Source organism: Mastigoproctus giganteus, chromosome 7, assembly GCF_048544385.1.
Source record: "Mastigoproctus giganteus isolate SK-2022 chromosome 7, ASM4854438v1, whole genome shotgun sequence".
Lineage (NCBI taxonomy): Eukaryota > Metazoa > Arthropoda > Arachnida > Uropygi > Thelyphonidae > Mastigoproctus > Mastigoproctus giganteus.
The window spans coordinates 9471908-9492301 of NC_143581.1; the positions used below are offsets into that span (position 1 = coordinate 9471908).

The 20394-nt window shown below is 37.4% G+C and overlaps 2 protein-coding genes across 2 annotated transcripts in view; one reads left to right on the top strand and one right to left on the bottom strand.

Moving 5' to 3' along the window:
- On the bottom strand, positions 1–3933 carry LOC150082477 (uncharacterized). Its single transcript, XM_090378641.1, has 2 exons — positions 3876–3933; positions 1–354 (listed from the first exon to the last, which is right to left on the bottom strand). The coding sequence occupies exons 1-2, from the start codon at positions 3880–3882 to the stop codon at positions 41–43; spliced, it is 321 nt and encodes a 106-aa protein (XP_090234767.1). The 5' UTR covers positions 3883–3933; the 3' UTR covers positions 1–40.
- An 8409-nt stretch (positions 3934–12342) lies between these two features.
- The window catches only part of LOC150082478 (uncharacterized), a 45622-nt gene continuing 37570 nt past the window's right edge, over positions 12343–20394 (top strand). The window contains exon 1 of the mRNA XM_090377781.1: positions 12343–12411. The gene's annotated coding sequence lies outside the window, so the exon portion shown is untranslated. The remainder of the gene's footprint in view (positions 12412–20394) is intronic.

A 20394-nucleotide genomic window follows, 5' to 3' on the forward strand; every position in this document is an offset into this window, starting at 1 on the left:
AATTATGCAAGATAGAAGTGGTATTGAGGGTATTCTTTGTTCACATGAGTTCCTGTTTTACAATCGGTTGGTTCAGTAGTTCGTATCCTTGAGGATGTTGCACAGGAAACACTACGTAATCGGGTACCATAGGATTATCAAAATGAGCTGGATGAATGGTGTCGCTGGTATTGGTAATAGCTCTAGAACGTTGCAGTTTAGTTGTGTTCCTTAACTCAACATCTTGTTGAATACTTCGGAACATGCATTCTTTACACAGAAACCAGAAGATCGAGCCAGAGATGATAATGAAGAGACATCCAAGGACAAACCCTCCAACTGCCGCTCCAATATAACTCCCAAAATCCATTAAATCTAGAAAAAATAATACACATCGACATTAATCCTTATAATACCAAATACTTCTCAGAATACACCATTTAAATTAAAACAATATAAAACCATAAATGTGGTTGTGTGGTGAAAGATTTGTGAAAGTTAAAATTCAAATGACATGAAGTAACTGCACATTCGTAGTGCGCCCTCGTGTGTAGCACAGTTGGTAAAATCGCAGTCCTCCCAATACCTGGTGGAAAAGACCTGAGTTCGAGCACGTCGATGAGGTGAGGAATTGTTATTGGTCTTTTTCATGTGGTTGAGTTAGTTGGCCTCAGGCGAGGGTATCATGGTTTTTTCTTCCGGAAACTCGGGTTTTTCGATTTGGATCTCTGAAACGCTCTCAAAATGGTGCCCCTTTCAGTGGGATTTCACTTTGGGGAAACAGAATATAATCTGCAGATGCCAAATCCAGGTGGTGAAGCATTGTAACGCCCTACCCTGCGAGAAACTGCTTGATGATGTTCGCATTGTGTGATGGTGCATTGTCGTGAAGTAAGAATCACTCACTTGACTCAGCTTCGTCTGTCCAAATACATCAGTATTCTTTTCAACGGTCTGTCCATCACATCTCCGGATAATTCAGTTGGGATTCATCACCAGTCATGATACATTTTTAAAAAGTCTGGATCACTGTCGGGCCTCTCAATCCATGAGGACATGATTTTATGTATAAACTTAAACGGCACTTTCCAGTAGAACGCCTTTGTGCACACTGATGAAACTTGGCACAGAACCAATTCAGACTTGATAGTGAATAATTTCAACAGTGGCCAATGTATGGGCTAATAGTATCGTTTAAGAAAATTAGTCCTAACTTTTCAGACACACCTTGTATATCTAAATATAAAAATAATAAGAATGAAAGTGTTAAACTGATCGATAAGCATGTCAAAAAATATTGGTTGTTTCCTTACACAAATATTTGAGCAAAATCCAACTTGCTACGTCGAAGTTTTACATGTGAAATTTGGGAAATTTATAAAAAGACCAACTCGAAAATTGTCAGCCAAAATACAGGACTGTTTATCCAGTAGTCAGTCCTAGATTTAAACGAAAAGAGAGAGAGTGGATCGAAATGGAATCAAATGTCAATGCAACGGTATTGAAATTCTTGGGTGTAAGGTTGATTTTGGAAGCCCTTTTTGTTATAACTATGTTATAATCATTTAATAAACGTTCTGGCGGTCCCTTTTTGTGACGGGGCTCAGGTGCGTCACATCCTTTTGCACGGTTCTGGCCCCAGCTTGTAAGTAATCTGGATTTCTGTTCCCTAGGCATAACAGAAATCCATACTATGTCAAGATTATATTTAGAACAATTAAAATTCAATTCCCACTTTTAAGACCATTTGTTCAATCGATTTCTGTTGTTTTGAAAATAAAATGGCTTCGATCTGGTCGTTAACCATCCTTCCTACATTTAAATCATCTTCAAACTTTCACATGGTAAGATCGCCATCCTCCCCACACTGGGTGGAAAAGACCTGAATTAGACCTGTCGATGAAGGGAGGAATTTTTATAGGACTCTTTCGGAACGTGGCTGAGTTAGCCAGTCTCTGGCGAAGATAACATGGTTTTTTCTCCCAGAAACTCGGGTTTATCGTCTGGTAAACAGAAAATCGACCGCAGAACACATTTACAGACAATATATGGTGCTAGTTGTAGCTGCTGATGCTCTTAACACCCTACAACAAGAACGAGCTTTGTCAGCTCCCCCTGCATTCCCTCATCAATGTTATTAAGGAAGATGAGAAACAAAATCGGCCTCAATAACGATTCCTGAGGAACTTCGCTTCTTGTTGTTTTAGGTGCATCACAGATTTAGACCACATTGAGTTGTATAAAATATGTCGGTAAATTGGGTGTGTTCTTTGGTAGATTTGCCTGTTTGCTGGGCGAAAATCCCGAGTTTCGAGGAGGAAAAAAAGCCATGCTATTCGCCCGAGACCGACTAATTCAGCCACGCTGTGGAAAAGGCCCATTAAAATTCCACTCGTCATTGACGAGACTCGAACTCAAGTCTTTTCCATTGGGTGTGGGAGGACGGTGAGTATACCAACTTTGTTACCCACGAGGACATGTCACATAATGCATTAATATCTAAGGTAAGATAACCAAATGTCCCAGTGTCCCACAGTTTCTGTCGTGGCGCATAAATGTCCCAGTGTCCCACAGTTTCTGTCGTGGCGCATAAATGTCCCAGTTTTTTTGAAATTTTAAACTGTAAAATGTAATATAACGTGCAGCATGTAACAAGCTATTGACGTACTGATTCAGTTTATACCAAGCAATTGAGAATTAAAAATTTTAGTACTCAATGGATTCTTTCTTGAAGAAGAAAAGCTGCTAAAATTTATTATAAAAATATTTTGACCCACAATCCAAAAAACAATATATGGTGCAATGAGAGGGAGCTGAACCCGGTGAGTATTGCAGATGGGGATTTAACAGTTGAGTGCTTTGCAAGAAATTCTTGTATAAGTGACCAGTGTGCAGAAGCATTGTCATCACACAAGTGCCAATTCCCTGAGGTCCATTTTTCCGGCTGTTTCCTTCGAACAGCATTGCGAAAACTGTTTTTTAGTAGTCCCGGTTTACTTTTTGACAATGAGGGATAGATCAGACCAGGTCACAAACACGACCGATTGATTCATGGGATTTTGAAGTTGAAGGGTGGCCAGAGCTAATAAAGAAGAGAAACACATAAAACTTCTTCTATTCAATGCGCATCAATTCAGACTGACTTCAGATAATCAAGTGATTCAACTGTTACTATTAACCTTAGACACTGAACATGTTGAGACAAGTCGCAATTCAATTTTTTAAGATACAATGCTAGTCTCCCAACTTTTTGAACTTCGTGAGGAATCATGAATACCACTCTACACTGACCATTTAAACTGATCAATTGTGATCAGTTTAAATTATGTATTTCAACAGCAGGACTATGGAAATTGAAATTGTATGCGGCTTTTTGTTTGCCATTCCGCACATGATGGAAATGCTGAAGGAATATTTCCATAAATAAATGTTCAGTGGCCTGATTACTTGAAACTGTAGCTCTCGTGGGTAGTACAGTTGGTAGTATCGTAGTTCTTCCAACACGGGATGGAAGATACTTGAGTTCGAGTCCATGTTGATGACGGAAGGAATTTTTATGGCGCATTTTTTCACAACGTGTCTGAGTTAGTCGGTCTCAAGGGAGAGTAGCATGGTTTTTCCTCAGGGAAATTCGGGTTTTTTTCTTCCAGCAAACAGAAAATTTACCTCAGAACACACACAATTTACAGACAATAAACATGGAGCAATATGGCCTTAGTCGCTGGTGCTCCTAAACCCTACAACAACAACAACAAAAACAACCCATTCTTTAAATGTAACAAGCGAATAGAAACATGTACTTTGGAGGTCAAAATTACAGCAACGGTGGCTGACTAAAAATGACTGTTTGTAGGTTTTATTTAATTAAATCGATATAAATAAGAAGTCTACTTTACCTTCCATAAGATAAAACCACAATTACCACTTTCACTACTAAACTGTTTGTCCTTTGTATTCCAGGCTCAAACTATTTTTCCTTGATACTAGTTGAAAACATGTAATTCAATATGTATTTGGCAATGACGCCATAAAAATGATGCCAGGGTTTAGTTTTTGACGTCAGAGAATAATCTTGGGTGTGGTGATTAATGTTTCCTGTTTCTATTTTGGTTTATTGCAATAATAGTCAAAGGAATCAAAACAATATATGAATGTACAGGCACGCATATGGATTGCTTCATAAATTCAGGGTTGTTGGAAGGAGGCTATGCATTTTCTGCTGAAAAGCTTGAAACTAAAAAAAGTATTCAGTATTCCAACACCTTAGAGTTTCACCTCCAAATGTGGTTTTAGCCTTTGGTAAGTTTCAATGGATGTGTTTGCAAGTTTTGTCTAAAATTAATATACAGAATTTGCTTCGGCAAATTAATCATTTGATTTTATGAAACAACTTTTTATTTTTCCCTTAATATTACATTGCAGCTTTAGTTTTTATATAAAGTAACAATTGTAGTTGTTGTAGTAGAGTTTTAGGAACATTGGCGACTAAGGCCATATTGGTCCGTGTGTACTGTCTGTAAATTCGTGTATTCTGTGGTCGATTTTCTGTTTGCTGGAAGAAAATTATCAACAACATTGTTCTAAGTATGTACAGGTGGTGCAAAGCCTGCATCGACATCAGGGGTAGCCATATCTCTTACTGAGGACCACCTCTTCCTTTTCTTCCATCTTTGGCAGTGATGCATCTGTACCATGGCAGCCACTACCATGTTGCCATTTTTCAATAAAGTCCCTCTGTATAGTTTTATTTCCGTTGTGTCGGTGTTGTTTCCTTCATCATTTCTGTACCTCAAGAGGTTCCTTTGGTATGCTTTTTCCATATCCAGGCCGCTCCTATGAGAAACTACAAGTGAAAACCTGACTGTTCTTTAAATTTTACGCACTAGTATACTAAAGGAGGCAGCTAAGGAAGTAAGTAAACCCTTAGCCATAATTATGAGAGCTTCCTGAAACTCAGGGGTGATACCGATGGACTGGAGATTTGCAAATATGACCCCAATTCACAAAGGAGGATCAAAGGGCGACACAACTAATTATAGACCTGTTAGTTTAACTTCTGTTCCAGTGAAATTAATGGATGCACTAGTTAAAGAAGCACTGCAGGATCATCTAGACATGATTTCAGTTATAGCATGGACAGAGCATGGTTTTGTTAAGGGGAAGTTTCGTCTTACCAATTTGATTGGATACTATGATGTGCTCACAAAGGAAGTGGATGCAGGGAATAACTTTGATATCATATATCTGGATCTTAGAAATGCTTTTGGTACTGTTGCACATGGAAGTCGGCTGCACAAATTGGAGCAATGTGGCATTGGAGCCAAATTGCCACTATGGATAAAGGGATGGTTGAGTGGGAGAAGACAGAGAGTGGTAATCAATGGACACTACTCTTCGTGGACTAATGTTATTAGCGGAGTCCTTCGGGGTTCAGTGTTGGGTCCATTGTTGTTTTCTGCATTTATTAATGATATTGATGATGGTATATCAGGCTTAATGTCCAAGTTTGCAGACGATGCGAAGGTTGACAGGAGTGTTAGTGACAATAATCACGGTACGCTGCTACAACAATATCTAGAAAAGTTGAGCAGATGGGCTGAGAGGTGGCAACTGAAGTTTAACATTGAAAAATGTAAAGCACTGCATATGGGAAGCAGTAACAACTGAGTAGCAACTCCAGAGCAATGTATCAACTTTGTGGTATTACACTGACAGTGTTAAAGAATGAAAAGGGACCTAGGGGTAATTGTGCAGGCAGATATGCAGGTTTCTGAGCAGTGCAGACGGTCTGCAAGTGTAGCTCATGGTGTCTTGTGAATGATATACAGCAATTTTTCAAGCAGGGATAAGGAGGGATTATCTCCTTGCATAAGGCAATGGTCAGGCTACACCTTGAGTACTGTATACAGTTCTGGAGGCCTAATTTTAGGAAGGATGTAGAGCTGCTGGAGCGAATGGAGAGAAGGGCAACAAGATTAGTGAATGGAACAACGGGTTGCTCTTACCAAGAAAGGCTTAAATTTTGCAAATTACAGTGTCTAGAGACTGAGCGCTTGCGAGGTGATCTGATTGGGGTGTATAAAGACTTGATTGGGTTGAGCGTACTCAATGCTGATGGAATTCTTCTTTTGTTCAGAATAATCGCTTGGGAAGGCATAAATTCGAATTGAGGAAAGATAGTTGTAGGATAGATGTGCTGAAGTTTACCTTTATCTAGCGTGTGATTGATTGCTGGAACAAATTTCCATCTGTCATTTTAGAAGTTGATTGATTAAATAGATTCAAGGCAGAACTAGAGAAATATTTGGAACGAGTGGATGTGTGAAATGAGAAGTGTGTTGTGTTTTTTTTTTTTTTTTGGCTGATGCTATATAAGCTTGCTTTTTTGCATCATGTGCCGTTACTAATGTTAATGCTAATTACCTCTTCTCCCATTAGCTGATTAAATATCACTAGGAGGAAAATTATTTTTATATATAGAATGACAAATAAATAAAAAAAATAAATAAAAATAATAAATAAATACGTAGATAAAATGAAAATAAAAATATTGTCGTACCATCAACTCATAGATATCTTTGGGGTTAAATTTCGATTGATAGACACGCATTTGGATCCATCACCACAGACTATCACAAATCCGTGGGGGTCATAGTCCTGACGACATTGTACAACATACCTCCTGCAACATTCAGACGCTTTATAGAATCCCTGCTTTCCCGTGTGATGGCAGTACTGTGGAACAGAAGTCGTGCTTTAGCAAAAATCAATCATACCTTGCTTTCTTAGTGTAGGAAGCCCAGATGGATAGTTGCGCCTTAATTCCATAAGTTTGTTATTGGTATATTCTTGCCAAATAAAGATTGTTTCAAAATTGCACCTGAACAAATGTAGGAACAAACAATAAGAAAAAAAATTCCTATAAATAAACATATTATTTATTTCTTGGACATTAAACTTTGATCATGAATTACAAAATAAAGAAACTAAACAGACGCTGAAATGAATCTCTAAAAAGCGATTTCTCAGTTCGCTTTGAATGGTAATTCGCATAGAATAAACCATGGATTTAATGTCACTTCACAAAAATTAATATAAAAGTGTGAAGTTTGTTGATCGTGGGTGGGGGTCCACTGTACTGAGCCGTTTCTACCGATGTAGCCCTCGTGTGTAGCACAGTTGGTAGAATCGCCGTCTCCCCCCCCCATCGGTTGGAAACCACCTGAGTTCCGTGTCCCGTCGATGACGTGAGGAATTTTAATGAGGATTTTTTCACAACGTGGTTGAGTTAGTCGGTCTCAGAAGAGGGTGGCATGGTTTTTTCTCCCGGGAACTCGGGTTTTTCGTCCAGCAAAACAGAAAAAAAAAGGGCCGACCGTAAATAATTCCTTAATATGTTCATTCCACGTTGAGTGATGTTCTCTACCAAATACCAGGATGTGCTGCGGGTCGGACTGGTCTTTTCTTGAATCTGCTAGAAGAAAACGCTCAAAATTTGTTGGACTGTATTCATAACGGGAACACTCCTCAATATAATTATTGTCTTCCGAGATTCTGGACTGGTGCTCTTAAAGTTTTGATTCTCCTCCGTTGTATGTTTCTGCACATAACATTATTATTTGGAAGAATACCTTGCACTGCAGCAGGAACATCTTCAATACTTTTGCTCTTATTTGTGCTGGGTTTTCCATGGTTGTGTCCGCAAGATGTTTCACGGCTGTAATTACTTTTTGGACTATAACATTTGCTGCATTTCCAAAGCTACTAAATGTATGTTCATTTCGTAGAGAATGAAACGAACCATCCTCTGCAGGAATATATTCAGGGATATTCATGTGTTGTTGTGGCAGACCCCAGGGTTCCCACCCCATTAGCCACTATTGTGCTTCTTGTGTTGAAGCTTCCGCCAAAACCGGTTATTTGTATGTAGTGTAAGTATTGTGGTATGTTCTGTTCTAGTGCTGTCGGCTGGTACCTGGCTCTTTGCAGTTGGTAAGCGGCAATACCTGGTCACCACGTCCCACCTCCCAACCCTCCCCCACGTGGAAGCGGCCAGAATTATCATCACGCTGATCCATACTAGGACAAAGTACCAGTATGGATCGAAACAGTTAGAAAAGGGGAAAATGGAAATAGTAGGAGCAGTCTGGGATGGTAAGGGAAAGGAAAGAATGAAGAAGAGAAGGACCAGATAGAGGGATCCACCAGGGAAGCTATCCCAGCAATCGGCAATAGTAATGACAAGCAAATACTGATTATTCATGAAATAAATTTAATTTAACAAAATAAATAAATATAAAAAAAACAAAAAAAACTATTATACAGGGTGTCCCATAATTAATTTCACTTTTGAAAAAATCACAATGAAAATAAATGAATTTTAAAAAACAATAAATTATATTCTAAAAATCAGATCATCGAGATGACGTCCCTCACGATGATGACACTCTTCAAACTTAACCCTGAAATTTTCGAAGACGCGCCGACACATTGCCAACGGAATGCTTGCGATTTCGTGGAGGATATTTTCTTTTAATTGCTCCCTTGTTGTTGGATTATTTGAGTAAATACGGCTCTTGAGGTATCCCCACAAACACAAGTCAAGTGGGGATAAATCAGGTGGTCTTGAAGGCCAGTTAATGTCATCTCTACGTGAAATGAGTTTTTCTGAAAACAGTTCGCAAACCGCTGGTAATGTTACATTAGATGTGTGACAAGTCACTCCAGCTTGCTGGAACCATGTCCTGGTATTGTATCCTGAAAATTCTTGCAGTTGTAGTGTCAGAAAATCTCTCAGCATTCCAACATAGCGTCCAGAATTAACCGTTACAGCGTGGCCTCGCGAATTATCAAAAGAGTAGGGTCCAATTATTCCAGAAGCTGACATTACAGCCCAAACAGTAACTTTAGGACAATACAGCCCTCTCTGGTGTTTCAGTCTTGGATTATTCACACTCCAATAACGACAGTTTTGTTTGTTTACATGTCCATTCAAATGAAAATGAGCCTCATCAGAGAACAAATTGTTGCCAAATTCGGAAAATCTTTCAAACATTTCATTGGCGTAATTTACTCTTGCAATGAAGTCAAACTCTTCTCATCTTGAACCGGATTTTGTAAGGGTGCAGAGTCAAATCTTTCTTCAATATTCGGCGTACAGATGGTCGGGGAAATATTAATTCTGCAGCACGCTTCCAAACTGATTGGCGCTGATTCTGGCGTATTGAAGCGTTTACACGCTCTGCATTCTCATCACTTCTTGAAGTTCTTGGATGGCCCGGCGGTCGTTGATTTATTCTTGAACCGCTTTCTTCGAATCGCTTGACCCATGATTTGATCAGATTTACATTTGGACTTTCAGTAATGTCATGTAAATTGTGATCACGAAATCTATGTCTAACTGTAACGATCGAATTATTGTTTTGGTAAAATGTACTTACACAAAACGCGCGCTCTGGTCCTGAGAACTGATATAACGGTAGGGACTAGCCGCGCACTTCCCCAGCCACTCGTTTTCCCGTTATAAAGAAAACGAAAGTGGAATTCATTATGGGACTCCCTGTATTAGGCCACCCGAATATTTAAATTCACATGCCATGTTGTGTATCGCATTTCTGTTAATTGCGTGTGTTCTATGGTCGAGTTGCCTGTTTTGCTGGAGGAAAAACCCCAATTTCTTGAGTAAAAAACCTTGATATTTATGCCTGAAATCAACTAACTCAGACACGGAGTGAAAAAATCCCATAAAGGTTTCTCGCGTCATTGACGGGATTTGAACGCTGGCCTTTTCCCACCGGTGTGGGGAGGACGGTGATTATACCACTGTGCTACCGCCGAGACCAAATAAATTTAACGTAAATATTTTTATTATAATTTTTGTCGACGAGTTCACCGCTGCCAAGCCAAAAAACCATCACCGGCTGGCGTTGTCAAGCCGACCATCGCCGAGCTGTCCAGTACGGGGAGAGAGAGAGAGAGAGAGAGTGAATGAGAGAGAGAAAGGGAGTCAATCAGAAGTAGAAGGGAACCACCAATAAAGAGAAGAATGATGATATCCAGCTCAGGACCCTGGGTGTGCCAAGTACTCACCCGATGTGAACCCACTTGACATCGATGGTTCGACTGTTGATGATCCTGCTCAGATAGTAAACAAACTGAATGAGTATTTTGCATCTACATTCACACGTGAGGAATTATTAAGGTTTGAAAATGGCAGAAGGTTATCAAATTGTAGCAAGATACTTAATAATTTTGTAATAACTGAGAGCAAAGTGGAAGAGAAATTGTTGAAGTTAAACGTAAGAAAAGCACCTGGGGTGGATGGGATCTATCCAGTTATATTAAAGGAGGCGGCAAAGCAACAAACAAACCCTTAGCCATAATTATGAGAGCATCCTTGGACTCAGGGGAGGTTCCTACGGACTGGAGATGTGCAAATGTATCCCCAATTCACAAATGGGGATCGAAGGGTGACACGAGTAATTACAGACCAGTTAGTTTAACTTCTGTTCCGGGTAAAATAATGGAGTCGCTGGTTAAAGATGCATTGCAGGATCATCTAGACAAGACTGCAGCAATAATTCAGACACAGCATGGGTTTGTTAAGGGAAAGTCTTGTCTGACAAATTTGATAGGTTATTATGATGTGGTTACAAAGGAACGGGATGCAAAAAATAATTTTGATATCATATATTTGGATTTCAGAAAAGCTTTTGACACTGTTGCGCATGGAAGACTATTGTACAAATTGGAGCAGAATGGTATTAAGGGTAAGTTGCTACAATGGATAAAAAGATGGTTAAGTGGGAGAAGACAGAGGGTGGTAATCAATGGGTGCTGCTCTTCTTGGACTAATGTTATTAGTGGAGTCCCACAGGGTTCGGTGTTAGGTCCATTGTTGTTTTGTATATTTATCAATGATATTGCTGTAGGTATATCAGGCTTACTGTAGAAGTTTGCAGATGATACAAAGGTTGGCGGGGTTGTTAATGACAGTAATGGCAGTGTGCTACTGCAACAGGATCTGGATAATTTGGGCAGATGGGCTAAGAAGTGGCAACTGAAGTTTAACCTTGACAAATGCGAAGTACTGCATATGGGTAGAAGTAACCCCAGAGAAACGTACCAACTGTGTGGTACTACATTTAAGGTGGTAGAAAATGAAAAAGACCTGGGAGTAATTGTGCAGGCAGATATGAAGTTTTCTGAGCAATGCAGAGAGGCTGCCAGGGCAGGTCATGGGGTTTTGTCAATGATATATAGGAATTTTGCTAGCAGGGAAAAGGAGGTGATTATCCCTCTGTATAAGACAATGGTCAGGCCACGCCTTGAGTACTGCGTACAGGTCTGGAGGCCTCATTTTAGGAAGGATGTAGATTTGCTTGAGCGTGTACAGAGAAGAGCAACACGATTGGTGAGGGGAATGAAGGGATTCTCTTACCAAGAGAGGCTTAAGTTCTACAAATTGCAGTGGCTGGAGACTAGGCACCTGCGCGGTGATCTGATTGAGGTATACAAGGCCTTGAATGGGTTGAGCACGCTGAATTCTGATGGGATCCTTCCACTTGTTCAGATTACGAATCTAAGGGGGCATAAATTCAAATTAAGAAAAGACAGATGTAGAATAGATGTGCGGAAATTTGCCTTTAGCCAGCGGGTGGTTAATTGCTGGAACAAACTTCCATCTGTCGTTGTGGAAGTTGATAGGTTGAATAAATTTAAGGAGGAACTGGACAGGCATTTGGAGGGAATGGTGTGATTTTTTTTTTTGGCTGATGCTGCATAAGCTCATTCATTTGCTTTCTTGCGTCACCTGCCACTACTACTACTACTACTACTACTCAGGGTTAAATCTACTAATGCAGTAATTTCAAGAATTCATGAAAAATTAAAAAACAGATTTTCTATAATGTAGTTGACATTTTTATGTTTAATTTACTTCACTTATAGCAATGATGTTTTTGCCACTGCTCCATATAAAATAATAAAATTTTAAGGTTACATCAGCGTCACATGCCTGTGATGTGTGTGCCCTCCTTCAATTATCGGTGAAATTAAAAACTAAAGTATAAAAATATCTACACTAATTCAGCAAATATGTAACAAATATCCCTGCTATAAGAGCAGGAAATTAAAAATAATAACGTTAACTACAGTTTAAAAAGCTTTTAGAAAAACCCGTTGAGAAAACCCGAAAATACGCTAAATCTCATATACTACCGTTGCCAAGACGACCATTTAAAAATGTGCAGACGACGCGGCACCCATAGGGTAATAACCGCTGTACCGTCAGCGACAAGCATGCTCACAATGACGGGGGGGGGGGGGATCGTAAACATCGAGGTCACCTTAGCACTATGTTCGGTCGGAGCTGATGTGGTAGAGCTGAGAATTGTAAAGGATTATAAGTAAACATGCCAACGCCCTTAGTTGGTAAGTCGTTTGTTTCTGTAGCGTCCTTTCATTTTCCTTAAGGTGGGGGGGGGGGGGGTATAAGCACTGTTCTGGAATCATGCTGTGATCATCATGCATTAAAAAAAAAAAAAATCCACATTATTTTTATCATGGGAGTGGATCTTGTAGCTCTAATCCCAAGGGCTCACATCAGGCGAGTATGGGCTTGGCACACCCAGGGTCCTGAGCTGGATATCATCATTCTTCTTTTTCTTGGTGATTCTCTTCTCTCTCTGGGTAATTCAGAATTTTTTTTTTTTTTTTGGCTGGTGCAGCATAAGCCTCAGGCTTCATTGTACCATATGGCTAATAATAATAATAATAATCAGAAATCGTCACTGGTCTCCTTAGTTTATACGAGATTAACTAAACTTTTTTTCTTTTTTGGTATATTAGTTGTACCAAATATATAAGTACTGAGGATTACCATTTATTGGGTAACATAACATACAGCCACAGTTGCTAATAAATTTATTTAGTTTATCGTGTAATGCTAGGTTAAATTAGAACACAGTGCTGCATCCCATGGATCTTCTCTTCGTAACAACAGATGATGGGTTGATCCAGCTCTGCCCACAGGTTGCATTCATAGGTTTTTGCATTAGAGGGGAATGACTGTACAGGCTGGCAAAACCAGGTTAGTGTTTTCTTTGTATTTGTATTTTCAGATTACACAGAAGTGTGGTTTTTAATGTACAATAGATTCCGGATAAGAAATTCTCGCATAAGAAGTTTTCCCGTGTAGTAGGTTTGGTTTCTTAATTCCCAATTTCAACTCTATACAGTATATTGTAATGTATTATTTTTTTTCCCACATAAGAAGTTTCCCGGTACAAAGTTTTCCCACATAAAAAGTATGTGATAAAGAATATGCGGTGTATTATTATAATGGTGTTTTTTTTTTTAGAAATTCTTTATTTTTATATTACAAAAATATAAAACAATATGAGCATAACCCCAGTGTCTCATATCTGGTGAGTATGGGTTTGGCACACCCAGGGTCCTGAGCTGGATATCATCATCATTCTCTTTCTTGGTGATTCCCTCTACTTCTGACTCTCTCTCTCTCTCTCTCTCTCTTGGTAACTCAGGAATTTTTTTTTTTTCTTTTTTCTTCAGCTGGTGCAGCAAGTCTCAGGCTTCCTTGCACCATATAGCTAATGATGATGATGATAATGATGATAATACTAATAATAATAATAATTTTGGGGCCGAACTCCAGATTATGGGTACACCTTGCCCCTACGTTGCGAGCATGGCCAAATTCGGGACAAATTCAAGCAAAAGAAGTGTTGGTTTTTTTATACACTTTCATTTTTGGTTAGTGAAAAAAGGTTAGGTTAGTTTATTTGGACCCTTAAGCATTGATACAGTTGATCTGTGTTAAAATTTTTAAGTTTTAGGAATTCTTTTTATTGTTTTTGGCTCATACTAAAGGATGCCATTAAAAAAAAAAAAAAAACTGGTTAAATTAAGAACAGGGTGCACACTCCAGTGAAAAAAGGTTATGTTATGCCATGCCACTGATTCGGGACAGATTCAAGCAATTAATAATAGTCTGGAGTGTGCACCTTGTTCTGAAGTTTTACCGGAAAATTAACGCGTGTAGGAATGACTGACATGAACTGCACATTTTGGGTGAAGGGGTGAACGCTCAACTCAGTAATGGCAGTAATTACATCCACAAGAAATTACATCCGTCAACTTGAATTGGTTAATTATTTCATTGTTTAATTAATGACGTCCATTTAAAAGTTGGGAAGTTATTAATATAAAATATTAATGATAATAATAATTGGAACGATTAATATCAAATATCAATGCTGACAATATTAATTAATGTAATTAGTTATGAATTAATAAATTAATTTTTTAGTAGTAGTTTTTATTACGTTTAATTACTGCTTTTTTTTCCAGTTTATATTATCTCAAAGGATCCTTTGGAAATTGGTACCGTAATTCATGCCTATTGAATAATAAACACTTTCTCCTGTCCATGATGAAAACTTGCAGTTCTACAAGTTACAAATATCTAAAAGAGCGTTGCAAAATTTTCAACTGAAGCATTACTTTACCGAAAAGAGCTCTCTATTGGCATTGGAATTGAAAAAGTTGGTTTCGGTGTTGATAGTAATTGAGAAAGTGACTAATCTGTGTCTTACTACTCAGTGACTGTAATATACATGGTATCCCATATGTCTAGAATCATAGCGAAAAAGAAAAAATGATGCGGTGAATGCTGCTTCTCGGACGATAATCTTTGGAGGACAATCTTCGAACATATGATTCCAGACTTATGGGACACCCTGTATATGTATATAGTGTACTAATGCTTTAATGTTTCCACTGTTTCACCTGCAGAGTTAAGCCATTTTACTTTATCCTCCAGCCTGCTTTTGATTGGTTCTATTTCTTTGCACCATTGAAAAATGTATTTGTTGACGCATCAATCACTTTTGCCTTGCTCACTTTTTTGTTTAAGTATATAGTTTTTTTACTAAAAAAGAAAAGAAAGGCAAAATTAAATGTTTGAATAAATCATGACTGTTAGACCAGTATAGTACTTATAGTCATGTGCTGAAAACTGATTTTTTTTTCCCTGCCTATTTCTCTTTTTTATTGAAATCATGTAATTGCTTCACCTGCAGTTCTTTCTTTTTTTTTTTTTTTAAGTTAATGTTTAAATTTAAATGTATCATTTTTGTTAGAAAAGAATATAAAGAAAAGGCAAAAATGCAAGTGAAACATAAACTGTATGGCACCTATAGTCCTGTGGTGAAAATTTTAATGTTTTTGTTCTCTTTGTATTTCTGCGTTTTCATGAAATCCTGTGCCTCAATGAAATCCCATTTATCCTTTATTCTAGTAATAATTATATTTTCAGAGCATCTGGTTTTGACACTAGAATACCACAAAGGAAGGTATCCCAAAAAAACAAGGTGAATTTTGGGGGTTTACGACATTCAGAGAAAAATTGGATACATAATTATGATTCGCGGGACAGATTCATAAACGGTCCTTTCCATTATTTCAAAAATTGTCGCAGTGAGTGATATCATTGTATCTGATGAGCGGCAATTTTGGTGGTTCAAATATACTAAAGAGGAAAAGAGGAATTGTACACATGAAGCAGTTACCCATAATACTTCAAAAATCCTGCCATTGGATACAGTAGTGAAACAACAATTTCTACTTTTGCCCCCAAGAGATATACAAACAGTCTCCCCCCCCTGTGTGCTTTAACAATCAGTTTATGGGGAACAAGCATTTTGGTTGTGTTTTATTTTAGGGTTTGTTTTATGTATTATTGAATAATTCCGGCGGCTCACATCTGGTGAGTATGGGCTTGGCACACCTAGGGTCCTCAGTTGGATATCATCTTTCTTCTCTTTCTTGGTGATTCCCTTCTACCTTTTCTCTCTCTCTGTCTCTCTCTCTCTCAGGTAACTTGGAATTTTTTTTTTTTTTTTTTTTTTGGCTGGTGCAGCAAAAGCCTCAGGCTTCCTTGCACCATATGGCTAAATAATATAATAATAATAAAAAAAATATTTATATGATAAAGGGATAAAACTTTTCACAGAAAAACAGAAATGGGGGGGGGGGCAGAAGAAGAATTGTTTTCACCTTGGAGTACCAGGTGCAGTATCAGTCATCATTACTTTGCATAAGAAATCTTTGTTCAACCAGAGTGATTCCCCCCACACACACATGGGGGGGGAATTCAAAAATGGAACCAATCAGAAGTAGTAGATTAGCGGATGGAGTAAAAACAGTGTTCACTCACTGCTGCCTATTATAACTGTAGTAACATCCCCATTTACCAGATCCCAATTTTATTTTTTAATTTTATTTATTTTTTTATTTTATATTTTTGTTCTTCACTTCTCTATCATTATCCTAATCTCACTGTAACTAATCTTGTTTTTTGCTGGCAGGAATGGAATCCAGTTCAGTTGTTGACTGTGATACCCCATCTGTGAGAAGGTACAATGAATTGTGCATTCTGAAATGCCTCTTTGATTCCCCTAGGCTGTCAGCCAGAGGCAGTCAATTTCCATTTAATTTCCTTCTCAGGCAAGTTCAAAGGCCAGCTGAATATGTACCTACATGAGGAGAGAAACATGTAGGTAGTTTTTTGTTTTATTTATTTAATTATTACTGTTTTTTTTTTATTTTTTGTGATTGTTTAGCAAAAGTCTGAGGCTTCCTTGCATTGTGTGGGATGGAATACATATCTAGTACAATACTAACAAGGGGAATACATGATTGCATCATCTCCAATTTATTGTGAACTTCATTAGGATGAAGTATTCCTAAAGAGGATCAAAATGAATCAAAAATCCAAAAGTCTGTGTGGTTATGGCAAAAGCCTAGTCCAAAGGTTTGGGGCTCGACTTTGCTCTGTGGTATTTTTTACTTTTTTTTTTTTTTTTTCATTTTTGTTTCATTATCTATTTATTTTTTATTTGTTTTCTTTGTTTTTCAAATTTTTAAGCTGATTAATTATTAGAATGTTAATTGTAAAGAAATTAATAAGAGAAATTAATAATAGCCAAGTGCATACTGCTCTAGAAGTACCACTTCAGTGAATTTTTAATAATGCTGTCCTTAAGACAGCACGAGCCTTGCATACCAATTTCCAACCTCACATACCAACTTCGAATGTGAAACGGTTGAGAATTATCCGTATTTCTTCAAGAAATTAAAGGCAGATTACACCCCTGCAGTTTAAAGTGCTCTTTATTTCACCAATTTCCATTTCTTGATATATCTGCACACCATGCTGCTAAAGAAATATTTTAAAATTAATAAGAACTGTCAAAAAGTGATGATCTCACAACTAATGTGCAATACATGCTTTGTCTCTCGTTGTGCTTTGCTTGTTAAATCTCAAAAGAATTTACTGCAGAATGTATCAAACTGTATATGTCCTGTTCATGGAAAGTTAAATTGAAGGACTATACAAATAAAAATTTAAAGAACAAAGTAAATCAAAAAAACTAAGAAGGTTGCTGTGATACATGTAGGCTTATTTAAGTAAGCCAAGCAGGCTGGTAGATTATGCATTCTACCTCCATATGATACCAACCATACTAGTGTGATACATAAAAATTCTACTAATAAACGAAATGTTTACGAATTAATCATTACAAAAAAGTCATGGAGAACAGACATGCTTCACTTAGCTCTGGTGGATTTTATTGAAGAGGATTAAAGAAAGATTGGGTTCAGAGTTTAGTAGACAGAATTTTTTGTTTTTCCTTAATTTGTTTAAATATCTTGTAAATTTAATTCTTACATTTTCTAAAATGTTCTGCTGAGTATTCTTTTCTGGTATCTTGTAAGCTAAAATTTTTATATTCCGTATTAGTAGAAGTTTTAGTAACTACTTGATTACTGTAATATTTTGGTAATTTAAATTATTTAATATTTTTTGTGTCATGTAATCAGTGGTTGGTCTAACAGATACTCCTAGTTTAACTGATGATTCTTTCTTTTCTTTGTTTAAGTAAGGAGCCTTTGTTAATGTAAGGAGCCTACCGATCTCAAATTAAAACTTGGTGTTTTAATTGCATTCATTACTAGATGAATTTGAGTTTCTGAAGAAACTAAGTGCTTACCTAGAGATGAATAAAACTGGGGATTTATCAGGGACTAAAGTATCTATTGACCTGCTAGCTGATACACCCCTAATTTGATCCCCAGAGCAGAATAGCCAAGTGCATACTGCTCTGGTTCAGGAGGATTTAGTTTTATTGGGAGACACCATTGTCAAGAAAATGGGTAACATGTTTTGTAATAATGATAGGTGGACTAGAACCAGGCTGTGTTTGAATCAAATGTATTCCTTGACAAAATAGATTACTTCTACCTGCTAGGGTTGGCCATGTTGAGAATTTTCCCCCAAAAGCCTTGAGTCAACTCACAAGGCTTTTTCAGCATTTATTCTCTCCTGTCATGCCTGGGCAGAATTGTTGACACATGTACATTCTGACTTAACTCACAGCATTTTTTCAGAATTGCCCTGTATTTATCCAAAAAATTTTCAGTTCATGGTGTTTAATATCATTAATCTCCAAACGAATAATAATGATCTCTTTACGCCCTTCAAAACTGTCGATTGGTTTTCAGATGCCTTTTTTCATTTGCAGCTTCCATAATTGGATACTACAGTGGGATTATAATATCCTATCTCTACAAGAAAATGCTCAATAAATCGTTGATAGGACATGTTGGGTCTTTTGTGCTGCCTGTCAGTGTTGCTTGGTACTATGAGCAGTATAGATAGGCAACTCAATGTAGACAGTAAAGATGGCAGAGGGTTGCAATTAGGCTGGATTGTAGAGAACTGTCCTTTAGCCAGTGAATTGTTAATTACTGAAATAAATTATCTCAATTGATAGTTGAGACACGTAGCTTGGATAGTTGTAATAGATGCAGGCTTGTAATGCACGAAAGCAAACATATGAGCTTACGTAGCATCAGCCAAAAAAAAAAAAAAAATTCACACAACAATTCCCTCTAAAAGTTTGTCCAGTTCCTCCTTGAATTTATTTAAGCTATAAACTTCCACGATGACAGATGGAAGTTTGTTCCAGCGATTAACCACCTGCTGGCTAAGGGCAAATTTCCTCACATCTATTCTACAACTGTCTTTCCTCAATTTGAATTTATGCCCCCTCAGGTTCGTAATCTGAGCAAGCGGAAGAATTCCATCAGAATTCAGCGAGCTCGACCCATTCAAGGCCTTTCACCTCGCAGGTGCCTAGTATCCAGCTGCTGAAATTTGCAGAACTTAAAGCCTTTCTTGATAAAGAGGACCCTTCATTCCCCTCACCAATCTTGTTGCCCTTCTCATTACACGCTCAAGCAACTCTACATCATTCTTAAATTCAAATTCAATGGTTAGTTGGATAGTTACATATGAGGAGAGAAGCACAGATAGTTTCTTTTATATATTTTCTTTTTTAATTATAATTATTTTTGGTATTTGTTTATTACCCTCCTTCCAGTATAAGTTAAAAATAAGTCTAGAGTCTAGCATAATCTAACCAGTCAGTGTATATTTATTTAATATAATTATACACAGGTTAGGTTAGTTAATTTGCACTGGTGGAAGGATAATAGAGAGGTATCTTATTTTTATTGATTATTTATTTTTATTACCTTTTTTTTTTTTTTTTTTTTTGGCTAATGCAGCAAAAGCCTGTGACTTCCTTGCAGTGCTGGTCCAAGGGTTTCATGTGCCCTTGGACCAGCACTTACAGCAAGACTTAAAATTTGTGCCACAGTTGTATTCTGTGCCATCCATCCACCTTTCTATCTACAGAAATTTGCACTTTCACACTATGTTGTGGTTGCTTTGTGAAAAACGGAGAAGGCATCTGACTTAAAATATTAACACTTCTTCCCCATTGTTTCTATTAATATTTTTGGAAGCTTTTAATTAAATATCAAAGTGATGCGCCATCAAAGCGACCCCGAATGTCATAAAACCATAAAGAGGATTATGTTGTAAATCAATCTTTTTTTTTTTTTTAAATATATCTTTAATATTAGATAAAATATTTAGATAATGTTATTTATTTATTTAGAAATGATTATTAGCTTATTTAATTTAAATAATTATTTTTTTTAACCACAAAAAAAATTACATTTTGTTGGAATGCACCCCTAGGACCTTTGTGCCCTAGGTGACCACCTAAGTTTGCCTAATGGATGGGCCGGCTCTGCTTCCTTGCACTATGTGGCCAATACTAAGACATCACTATTTTATTTGTTGTAATTTATGTAATGGTGAATTCATAGCTATTTAGTTTTATTTTTTATGGTGGTTTTCAGGTGTCATATTAATGTGGTTTTTATTATACAGAAGTTATTAGGTGAAATTAACTCTTCTTTATATCTTTCATAATACTTTATATAAGTGAAATCATGATTTTATTATATTCATATGATAGT